General features: G+C 34.8%; 1 protein-coding gene across 3 annotated transcripts in view; it reads right to left on the bottom strand.

Moving 5' to 3' along the window:
* SMAD4 (SMAD family member 4) overlaps positions 1 to 12623 on the bottom strand; it is a 57205-nt gene that overhangs the window by 22808 nt on the left and 21774 nt on the right. For all 3 annotated transcript variants that reach the window (XR_009733323.1, XM_061400224.1, XM_061400225.1), the window contains exons 5-8: positions 7833 to 8045; positions 4489 to 4608; positions 4276 to 4392; positions 2790 to 2843 (exon numbers count right to left, since the gene is read on the bottom strand). Coding sequence is in view for 2 of the 3 variants with exons in the window: in XM_061400224.1 (XP_061256208.1) it covers positions 2790 to 2843; positions 4276 to 4392; positions 4489 to 4608; positions 7833 to 8045 (504 nt within the window). In the remaining variant the exon portion in view is untranslated. The remainder of the gene's footprint in view (positions 1 to 2789; positions 2844 to 4275; positions 4393 to 4488; positions 4609 to 7832; positions 8046 to 12623) is intronic.

The following is a 12623-nucleotide window of genomic DNA, read 5'->3' as shown; positions in this document are numbered from 1 at the left end:
AATGTTGTTCAATTATAATAGAAAATATAAGTCTCCAAGGCATTATCTTTAATTTCTTAAACAAAAGTTTAAGAATTCTCTTATTTCTCTTTATTCTCTTGAATAAAGAGAAAGTTAATCATTTGGTTAAAGAACCTACGTGGCTCATTATGAATTACTCTTTTTGTTATTTAGATCTGAATGAGATGTCCTGTGAGAATCTTTTATGAACACATAAAATCACTCTCTTAAATGGTAGTTCCAGAGTACTAGAATACAATCTGGATCTGCAAATCTGTGAATTCTGTATCCATGTATCAATGACTAAGACCACCTCAAGACACTGAGAAAAACTCTTCACTTTAATTTGCAATCAATATTTAATGAGTATTATCTCAGTTTCATAAAAAAGGAAAAGAGCATCAGTCAAAAGAAATTAGAAATGAAAGATCAGCTTTTTCCAAAAATATTCTTCAACTTAGCCATCAAAGTCAAAGCACATAACTCACCAAGCAGATGTCCTGTTTGAAACCCTTTACACCAAGGTAAAGACCAATACTAATTGGTCATTTCCCATTCTACTCATAAAATAGAAGCTTTAATGCCAGTGCATGGCACTACAGATGCGTATCCTAGTAACTAATGAATGTTATTCCCTAATCATCAGGAGGTGTTAAGTCTCAACATCAGTTCTACAATGAGAAAAATGAAGTAAATCCATCAAGAGGCCAAAGCAATTGATGAATCCAAAATTGAACCCAAATAACTAGCTCCATGCCACCATTCCCAGCTCCCTGCCACTGCTCCTCCAGGGTAGGCTCTGTTCAGGGCCCTCGTTACCCTTCCCCCTGTAGACCGCCGGTCACCAAGCCCTGAGAACACTGAGACCCCCCAAGCTGCTGGGGCCACCACTCTCAGTGATGCTGCCTGAAACCAGCAACATTCTCATTCTTAAGCCTCTAGATTTTCCTGGCTTCTCACAATATATTTATTAACATGAAGTAAGATTCTGATATAATGATTCCATTTATGTAATTTCAAAAAGTGGTAAAATCAAACTACTAAACAGGATTGTCTAGGGATGCATTCATCGTAAATGAAATACAAGTCCATAAAAAGCAAGACAACAGTCACCTCCAGAGGAGGGGAGAAGAAGCCTTTGGCTGAGGCAACGGTAGGGGAGGGAGGCTTCTGGTAGTGCTGCAGTGTGTTAATTTTCAGTCTGGGTGCTGGTGACACAGGTGCTGGCTTCCACACTATTCACTAGACTGTATGTACACTGGTTTTATGTGCTTCTCTGTTTATTACATTTCTTAATTAAATGTTTATAGAAAGGCAAGACCCCTTGACTCACAAAAATGTGAAAATAAGATTAGAAATCCACTAAAAAGGATAATTCAGTAAATAATATGGTTAAAAAATGTATACATGTAACTACTAAATCATTGCTGTTGTTCAGTCACTATTTGTGTCTGACTGACTGTGACCCCATGGACTACAGCACGCCAAGCTCCCCTGTCCTCCACCATCTCCTGGAGTTTGCTCAACTAGTAAATACGTATGTTTAAAAAATACTTCTGTCCCGCCAGCAGCGTTCTTCTCCTTATCAAAACAAACATTTGCCTCTCAAATCAGTAAAAGTTAATGAAAGTATCACATCTACTATTGGTGAGCATCGTAAAATGGTTCTCATACTCTGATGTGATCACTAAAGCAACGTGACCTTTTGAGATAGAAATTCTTTAAATCTCCTAAACTGAAATATGAGACTAATTAAAGAATAAAGAGCCTACCCTCAATGCTTTTTTTTTAACAGCTAGAAGTCAGAACCAACAAAAAAATAGATAACTGAACACTATTTAAGAAAATAATGTAGATTTATTTGAGGAACTATGAGTTATCCTTTAATTTGATCTTATGGTTACTGTAGTTATATTTTTAAAAAACCTTCACTGAAAATAAATATGGAAATATTTATGTATCAAATGATTATATAGGATTTCTACCCTAATAAAAGGTAAGGGTATGAAAAGTAGGTAAGGGTATGAAAGAAACAAGACTGGCCAGTAGTTAATAACAGCTGAAACTGAGGAATGAGAATTTTCTATACTGGTATTTGGTATATGTTGAAATTCTTCATAATTAAACAAACTGGGGAAAAACTAAGGTGATGAAATTATGTATCTGCATCTTTCTAAGCAAAGAAAAACAGATACAATAGGACGGAGGGAAGAAAAACAAATCAAAATCCTATGTTTATGTTAAGAAGCCTTCAGTATTTTATTTCCAAACTTTCTGTTTTATTATGTTTATAGTTGAAATCTACTGAGGTATTTAATCTACTATTTTGAACATAATTTAATGCAAATAGTTTCTAAATTCCAATTAAGAAGAGATTCCTGAACCTACCTAAGACAGATACAGTGAATTATTTTTCTGTTCAGCATCTACTTAAGAGTCTTCCTGGCTTTTTAAGCTACAGTGTTACAGATGTTCTATTTTGAAACCTGGTTTCTTCCACTGCACATTTATGTATCAAATGTTTGTCTTAAAAGCAGAATTTTGGTACTTTATATTTTAGCCAAAAACAGGAATCTTGTCATTTCTTTCAGACAGTTAAAAAAAATCAAATGTGAACAGTTTATGTGTGATTATATCTGTTACTCATAAACTGTTAATTAACTAATGCCATAATGAATATCATACTTACCTGAAGTTATTCTGCAGTTATATTAAAATCTGTGTGCATATATGTCTCATTGTCATTAAGAAAAACTAAATGTAGGTAATTTATTCTGAAATACACTTACCAGGATGATTAGAAATAGGAGGCTGGAATGCAAGCTCATTGTGAACTGGTGGCCCTAAAGAAAAGACAGTAAAAAAAAAATCCCATTTTTATTTATTAAAAGTTTTCCAGTGCCAAAACTTTTAATAAACCTTTAAATATAACTATTATACCTTAGGAATTGTTTAGATCAAGTTTATACAATGTCTAAGAACTTAAAAACTTGATTTTAAAATTATAGTATGCAAATACTCTTGAATCACTTTTTTCTTGAATTGCTTTTGTAGACATTTAATAGCCAACATTTTAATGCCATATGCCAACTATTAATTTATAATACCTATACATGCAGTTTAAATATATGCAAACTTCAATGCAAATTATTAAGTAAATTATTCATGTAACATGTAATACAGTATATTTCATACTGTAAGATATAATTATAATCCAAACCGTTAGATCCATTTTAAAATAAGTGTTTATGATTTATTAAATTAAGAATATTTACAAACTGGCAATAACTGTGAGATCATTATGTGTTAAGACATTGTGTTAAATGAATCACATGAATTAATACATTTACTTCTTACAGCGTCCCTTGAGACATATACTACTGTTAATACCCTTAAGGCTTAGGGAGGTTAAATAACTTGCCAATGGTCACACAGGTAGTTAAGCATCCACACTCAGCACCCTTAACAACTATGCTGGCCACGCAGCCAGTAAAAGTTACACTTTCATAAGACAGGGAAACATAGTAACATAACTGTAAAAAAGCAAGGTACAGTAACATATTCACAGTCTGACAGCCTCCTCCCCCCAAATTAACACATATACCAATTATATGACTGGAAAGAAAAATGTGACAAAATATTAGGAGTAGATATCTCTGGGTAGTAGAATTCTGGGTAATTTTTATTTTCTTATTCACTCCTCTGTGTTATTTTCCAAGTTTCCTTTGGTACTACTGCTCTTATAATTGAGGAAAAGGGTTTAATATATATGAAAGATTTATACTCTTGATTTTATTAAGCCAAATGAACAATGTTCCTATTCTGCCTGAAACTACAAGCTACGGTTGGTTATCAGTAGGGTACCCCAATCAAGCCTGCACAGAATAATGACAGATTTAACATCCGTGTGTCTACGGTATGCTGAGCTCCACAGTGAGAGAAACCTTGAGACCGTGACTCTCAAGGAGTTTCAGTCCACTTAGGATGGATATACAAATACACATGAGATCTAAGAACATATACAAAACAAACAAATGAATGGCAATCAATGTGGTGTTAATGAAACATCAGCAAGGAAGAAATAAAAGTGTTTTGTAAATATCAATCCTCTAAAACAAAGGTATGATAACATAACTATGAAAAACTGAAAAGCACTAATCATTTAATGAAACTAAATTGTAAGATGAATAAAAGATGTAAAAACATTTTTTAAAAAACAGAAAGAAAACAAACTTCAAAAAAGAAAAGGCCCTTACAACAAAAACAAGAGCTTACAGTAATGTCCGGGATGGGGCGGCATAGGCGGGTGGTGCTGGAGATGGCCGTTTTGGTGGTGAGGCAAATTAGGTGTGTATGGTGCAGTCCTACTTCCCGTCCAGGTGGTAGTGCTGTCTAAAAATTAAGGCCCACATGGATTAATTTGCTTTTATATAAAGTCTGCCTATTTTTTCTCAACTACTTAAAAGATTTTAAAAAGCATGTACATACTATGATGATAAGTAGCTGGCTGACCAGTAAATCCATTCTGCTGCTGTCCTGGCTGAGGCCCTGAAGCTATCTGCAACAATCCTTCACTATGGCTGCCTGCCAGTATACTGGCGGGCTGACCTAGAGGAACAAGAAGACATTAATATGGTACATTTATAGATGCAATCCTATGGCTTATACAGTAAATGAAGGATTAATTACACCTGAAAGTCACAACTATAAAGATGAGCAAAGAGTGGAACTCGCCCATGGCCTATCAAATAAAAACCCTACAGTCATCCATAAAGGCAAATCTTCACTTGAAGAAGTTCAAAATTATTCTAATATCTAGCTGATTTTAGTGGCCCACTCTTCACAAATATTCTCCAAATGCCAGCAAAACCCCAGTACAGGTCCAGCCTATCTTAATAACTTCTTCAGAAGTACATTAGCTCACCCACAGCCACTCCATCTAGCTTTTGCATCTTTCTGTTAGGATTCCAAAAGTCCAGGCTCAAGGAAATGTTGAAAATTGGAAAGTTCATTAGTATCAGCAATGCTACTAGTAATGGCAGAATGCTAAAGTTCAATAAAAAAGGAGAGCAGGCAAGTATTTTAAATGGAATGTAATGGGTAAGGTGAGAAAGTTAAAAGGAAAAAAGGTAAGCTCCACTGTCCAGTCAACGCAGCATTTGCGAGTTTTAATAAATAAAACAAACCAAAAAAAAAAAAATTCAGTCTATTTTGAAATTTTCTCATGTACTTTTAAAAATCAAGAATTGCCTCTAAGAACACTATCATATTCCTGGATTTACAGGAAATTAGTTGCCCTCTTATATGTAATGAAACAGGAAAACTATTCTATTCAAAACCATTCTATGAAATTGCTTACATTTTTAAGGCTTTATCTTTCGTGTGGAAAAAGCTAAATTTCTTCAAGCAAGTATTAAGTCAACTGTGCATCTCACTTGGAAAGCACTAAAATTCCATAATTATTGTTACTGGCATTACCTCAATCTTTTCTCATCCATATGGGAGTATAATCAGATAGAAGAGAGTAAATGACACCATTGCCCAAATATGCAACAAACAGCTCAAAGTATGAAGAAAAAGAAAATTTTTCTTCCTGCTACAAATCAGATTTCTGTAAGGCTAAGGTTATAAAATTAAAAGCTAAAGAGACTATTTCAATACTCCTTAAACTATTAATTTTTTAAAGATGATGTTTTCAGCAACCTCCCTTCCTACTCATCCCCCTCAAATTTTTACAGGTTATCTTTAAAGGTTAATTACATATTTGCTCTTATTTTTAACAACTGTACATGTTATATACTCTTAGCTATCTTATAAAAATTGTCACTACACAGGAGAAATTGAACTGTTTTAATTTAGAAAGAATCCCTGAAGATATTCAGGTTCCAACTGAACCTAACGCCCACTACAGTTATCTATACTGAATACGTTCATTACACAATTCCAAGTATAGAAAATGAAATTAAACAACTCATGAAGTCTTTCAATTCCTCTATTTTAGTCATTTCTTTTCCTTTTTCTAATTTTATCAGTATACTTTTTAAGATCTAAGGAAACATTCTGCAACAAATTCTAAAACTTACAGTTAATTACTACTCATTGTGAAAATACATCCAAAAAACACCAAGACAAAATTACCCATATTTCATTCATACCACTTTTTCTGATCTTGACTAGGACTTGGTCCCAGGGAACATTAATGGTTAAAATGAAGTTGCATGAGCAATCATCAACAAAGGCATGCCAATTCAATCCTCAGATAGGATCAACAGAGGTAAGTGGCACTCATCTATGCTCAAGTGGCTATAATGTACCTTCTTTTCTTTTCTTTCCTTACCCACTCGTTTATCAACTATATTCCCAAACTGGTTAATACAGAGATAACAGAAGCACCAAGTGATTAAAGGTTCAGGCTCTAAAGTATGTGTTTAACCTATATGGTCCAATCTATTTGGAATATACTGTCTGTATGAAGACTGTCATCTTGTGTAGGAAATACAAAGGATATTATTTGAAAAGGTAAAATAAATTAAACCAGGGGAAATTTGGTATACTCTATCTGAAATTCAACTGTAGAAATAAATCCTCCATTTGTTCCAAAGATCAAATTTCTATGTTGAACTTGATCTGATACTAAAATAAACAGAATGTGCTTTCTTTGATATCAATGTACAAAGTATCAGTCCAGATGCATCAACAATTCACTGCGGTTGTGGGCTGAGATACAATCTCCTTAGCACCGACGTACAAATAACACAGTAATACAAATGCCAAGACCCTGTTCTGTGATTAATTAAAAAAAGGAACGATGCGGGGTGGGGACAAATTGGGAGACTGGGACTAACACACATGCACTACAATGTATAAAACTGAGAACCAGTGAGAACCTACTGTGCAGCACAGGGACCTCCGCTCAGTGCTCTGCGGTGACTTCAATGGGAAGCAAATCCAAGGAAGAGGAGAGACATACATACGGCTGACTCACTCTGCTACACAGCAGAAACTGACGCAGCGGCATAAAGCAACTATACCCCCATTTTTTTTTTTTTTTTAAAAAGGCCACTCCACTTGCCAAGCTGAAAACTGTTCAACATAAGGTCATTATTGCCTTGACCAGGCCCCAAGAAAAGCTGAACCTAATAGCCCTCTGCTTCCATGACACGGCAGAGAAGGCAGTACCTCTAAACTGGAAACAATCTTTTTAAAATACACTTCTTGTTAGGAAAAAAAAAGATACATATAATTTAGCTTTATTCCAAAATTGACCAGAACACTTAACATCTATCTTGAGGGTCCTATGTTACAAACAAATTTGTCAAGATCCTTTTTTCTAATAAGCTTGTACAACTGGAGACTGAGATGACAATTATAAAGTAATCTGCCAGATAAAGCAAAATAAAACACTGATTAGAGGAAAGTTTGCAATTCCATTAATACAGATTTCTATAAACATCTTGGTTCAAAACTATTTGTTCTCTACTTAAACATTTCTCTAAAATTTATGTGAAAGCTCAAAAGACTTCTTCTGCATGTAATAAAGTACAAATTAGACCACTAATTTAAAGCATTACTTAAATTCCAAGGGACTATACATCAACATAAGACGGTTTATGTCCTGTTACATTAATATAAATTTAAATTTTTTTAAATTACAAATATCTTTTTTTTTCCAGGACAACTCAAAAACCTATCTGATGCTTGTTAACCCATGAAAGACAACCACAGTACTTTTAATATTCACTTACTCGGAGGTCCCCTCCAAGTGACTACCTATAAATATTCAATGGTTAGGAAAATTCATGTTGCTGACTACATCTGACTCTACAACTCACTTGTGGAAGCCACAGGAATGTTGGGAAAATTGGTGGTGCTGGTAGCATTAGACTCAGATGGAGCTAAGAGAGCTGGGGTGCTGTATGTCTCCGTCGATGCACGATTACTTGGTGGATGCTGGATGGTTTGAATTGAATGCCCTTCAGTGGATAATGATGGCTGTCCCTCAAAGTCATGAACATATTCATCCTTCACCAACATACTTGGTGGAGCTACACAGAAAAACAAACATATTTTAAAATCTTATAAGCTTTTATTCCCAGGAAAAAAAAATTTTGTAAGTAACATTAACAACACCTAAAATCAACTACAGTGTAACTCAGAATTTTCTCATACAACTTTAAAAGCATTCTACTTTATCAGCGAAAGCTATTTATTTAGAGATAGTGGCATCAGATCAATCTGATTAATGCCTTGAAATTTGAAGGCTACTAAATTCCAACAACCTCCAGCTATGGTCCTGAAAAGGTATTTCTGAGCTTCCCAATTAATAATCTAAACGTAATTATCACCTTAAATATATAACATAGGCAAAAATCAAGTGGCTGGAGAAAGTGTTTACCTCATTAAGAAGACCAAATTTGAGATTAATTAATTTTTTTCATCTTTTTGCTAATTTCACAGTGTAAAAATATGAGTGGGATCTGACAGCTATCCAATGCCAGGATCCAGCATTATTAAGTAATGTATCCTTTGAAAGTGAAGTATACTAAATGTCCCCTAAAAAATTAGAAGGAGCAGAAAAATCTCAAATGGTAAGTCAAACTGAAATTTCCTTCTAGAAACCCAACCCAAATTATGATGCTTTATAAATATGTAGTGTGGAAACTCAACAAATAACATCTCTCTCCTACATAGTTACACCTTAATGTAACCCTGTAAACTGACCCTACTTGATACAACATCTTTTTCTTGAACAAACCAGGAATAGTTAGTCGGCTTTACTGTGAGGAAAAAAAGAAAACTGAAATTGCATTTATAGTATCAGTGGCTCTGCCCAGAACTTCCCACTTCTTTTTAGGTAATAGTTTTGGGGTTTGCTTTTTATCTTTAGCAAGCAACCCTTTACTGCACCTGAACACTACCCTAGAATTTTACAATCTACTGAACTCTTAACACTAGGTTCTGTTCCTAGAGCAGTCAACAGTCCACAAACAGCCATTCTCTTTTCCATTAAGAATCAGCATGTAATGCTCCTTATCTTTCTCTATGTCAATCTTTGATAAAATCTATTACACATAAATACTAATTCATTACAACGTGGCTATTTTTATTAAATTAGAACATTTCAAAGAGGTAAGAATAATCTATTGTTCAAATGTTGACATATAATCTCTTAAAGGACTTTGTCATGCATCATAATGAAGACATTGATATTTTTAAGATCCATAAATTCCACTCCAAAGGGTTTCTGTTTAGAAAATTCTATGGAAATAAAAAGACAACCAAAAGGAGCTTAACATATCATTGTATGTCAGTTAAAAAAAAAAAAGAGTGGATCTAACCATTCATCACTAATGTTGGCTAAATTATAAAAATGCAAAGAAAAAACCATGTGGATATGACTGTATTTATTCAATTTTTTAAAAATTACACTTGTCAACAAAGTCCTGTAATTTTCTCCATAAGATCCTAATATCTCTATTTAATTTTTGGAAATTTTAGGGCTTTTGTTGTTTATAGTGACTGGAATCTTTTTATCAAGATATTGTTATTGCTAGTACCTAAGGAGAAAGTTACTAATTTGAAGATACAGCTGGTTAACTTGATATTCATCGCTTCTACTTTCCAACTGACACTTTGGCTTACTGTGTAATTTTAACACTTGAATTACGGGAATTCCCTGATGGTCCACTGGTTGGGACTAGGTGCTCTCATTGCCATAGCCCAGGTTCAATTCCTGGTTGGGGAACTAAGAGCCTGCAAGCCACACAGCGCAGCCAAAAAAAAAAAAAGATATGAAAATAATTGAATTCTGCTTTTAAAAAGTTACGTCTCATAACTTCTTCTTGCCTAACACATTGACTAAACCTTTCCAAGTGTAAGTTTGGAACTTCTACCAGTCTACAAGACTCTTTAATCAAGTAATTTAAAACAAGTTTCTTAGGTAAAACTGGGGTATCAACAAGGAGCGATGTCTGTACGACATTTTTTCAAAGAGCAAAAAAGTTGGTTAAAAAACACTACTGTACACTATAATCATACTTACGTTTCAAAAAATCATATACTCTACGTAAAAAAGCAAGGTCCAGAAAAGTGCACAATATGTTTTTGTGTAAAAAAGGAGGGAAATAAAACATGTATTTTTGCGCAAAGAAACCCTGGAAGGAAACACCAGAAACTAATAAAAGTGATTACCTGAGGTAGGGGGGAATGGGGACAGGGGTGGGAGCACTTCTTTTCACTGTATACCTTTTTATAGTATTTTGATTTTATGGACCATGTATTGCCTATTCAAAAAAAAATTAAAAAAACATATAGTATATATTTTTAAAGTCCAGGAAACAGACATCAAACTATTAAGTATTTCTCTTTATGGACTAGCAGTCAACAAATTAATTCATTGAAAAAAATATTTACTGAGCACCTATGTTCCAGGTACTGTTCTAATACTTGGGATACATTAATAAACAAAAGAAAGTTCATTGCCTTAGCAGGGCTTACAGTCTTTTATGACACTTAGGTATTTAAACAATAGTGAGCCCCTCCCAGCTGCCTTAATCTTGGGCAAGTTCCCTGACCTCTCCAGGAACCAGTTTCTTCGTATCTGATAAATGTGGATAATGCCACCTACCATGTAGGAGTATTATGACAATGATGACACAATATCTGTAGATCATTTTGACACAGAATAAGTACCTAGCAAGTGTTAGCTATTATGATTTAACCGTATTTTTAGAGCAGTCATACACGTATATAGATTGTAAAATGCTCTGTGAGGAGTAAAGAACTCACAGCGGACAGAAGAGCTGAAGACACTGAGCTCATCCTAGGCCTCTGCTCTTTAACACCACTAGCAAGCAGGGCACAGCCTGTCTGATGGAACTGCCACTGTCTTATTTACCTTTTCTTTCCTCCATTAGACTATGTGCTTCCTCGAGTGGAAAAAACATACCTATTTATCCTATCGTCCCTGGAACCTAACACAGTACCAGGCAATACATGCTCATTAAATATTTGTTAAAATCAATACACAAGTGGATGTGGTCATGGAAAGTTTCATATAAGAGATGAGACAGGCTGGAAATAATTACCACCAAGATCCCAACTCAAAAGTGAAGGAATTATCCCATTTGCTTAACTTTTAGCTACATGGCCTTATAAACTTTGTCCAAATCTAAAAGGACCTTGTGAGAAACACCTGTCGTTTTCTGAGGAAAGTCACTGAGGCCAGCCTTTTTTTATAGACAGCCACCACTAGGGGGATCCATAAGGCTGATTACAGGGCTAGAGCACCTGAAAAGGGGCTATCGACCCACACAAGTCCATCAATGACAAGGACTCATAACAGCAATAGTTTAGGACAGGAAGCAGTGTAATGAGTCTTCAGAATTAGATCGCATCACAACCGCTCCCTAGGGGGATTCTAATACAGTTATCACCGCTAACATCCACTGAGTTAAAAGCTTTCACTCTCCAAAAATGCAGACAGAGAATAGTGAATATCTAAAGGGTGTTTACTTTCAAAAAGAGGTGACATGATATCAATGTCTGGGTGATGAATAAGCTGGGCTTTACCCAATTAATCTTAAAGCTACCCTTTCAGACCACAACAGCTTCCATTATTAACCCACTGTTCTCAGAAACCAACTAACCCTTAACAAATACCAAAAGGCACTAGTCTTCCTTTATTATTATTGACATGGAAGAGAAGTGGAGAATAAAAACAAGTAGGCTTTCATGTTCTTCCCAAATTTTAAGGTCAGGTGATACTTCTGACACATTTCTAGGATTCTGTAGCAAAAGTACTGCTGAATCACTAATTCCACTTCAGAACAACAGCACACCTTTCTACGGTGATAGTACTGGTTTAGTTGCTCAGTCTTGTCTGACTCTTTGCGACCCCAGACTGTAGCCCACCAGGCTCCTCTGTCCATGGGATTTTCCAGGCAAGAACACTGGAGTGGTTTGCCATTTCCTCCTCCAGGGGATCTTCCTGACCCAGGGGGTTCAAACCCAGGTCTCCCATATTCCAGACAGATTCTTTACCATTTGAGTCACCAGGGAAGCCTTCTAAGGTGATGGTGGCTTTTTATCAGTTGCTGTTCAATGTAACTAGTTCTTACAGAAATTTTAGCTCCTTAACATGTTCCAAGAAACAGAGCTAAAGTTTTAACAGATCTCTGTTCTCAAATACTACACAAAAAATAAAAAACACCCTCTTATTTGTTTCATTTTCCTATCTCAAAACTTTCTTTTAAAAATAGGCTTAGAACATCTGTGATTGCCATATACTTTAAAGTAGCCTTGTTTTATTTACTCAAAATATAATAAGACTGAAAAAAATTTAATACAGTATACAATTTTAAGTCACTCACAAAATTATCAATCATAAAAATAAGTTCGGCTGAAATGAAGAAAAATGAGAATTTGGGTGTTTTTAAACTATGTTACACATGATTCTAAATTATCAAACACATTATTTATACCCACTGAAACTGGTTCTGTGAGACTTACTTCTAAAATAGCCAGTTTTTACCAATTCAAAACTTACTCTTTCTGTGTATGTTTTATGTTCCCCATCACATTTTTTAGACTACTTGCAGGCATAAATAGCAGTTCAAATTCAA

This window comes from Bos javanicus, chromosome 24 (assembly GCF_032452875.1).
Source record: "Bos javanicus breed banteng chromosome 24, ARS-OSU_banteng_1.0, whole genome shotgun sequence".
NCBI classification, from domain to species: domain Eukaryota; kingdom Metazoa; phylum Chordata; class Mammalia; order Artiodactyla; family Bovidae; genus Bos; species Bos javanicus.
This window is presented reverse-complemented; position numbering and strand designations above follow the sequence as displayed.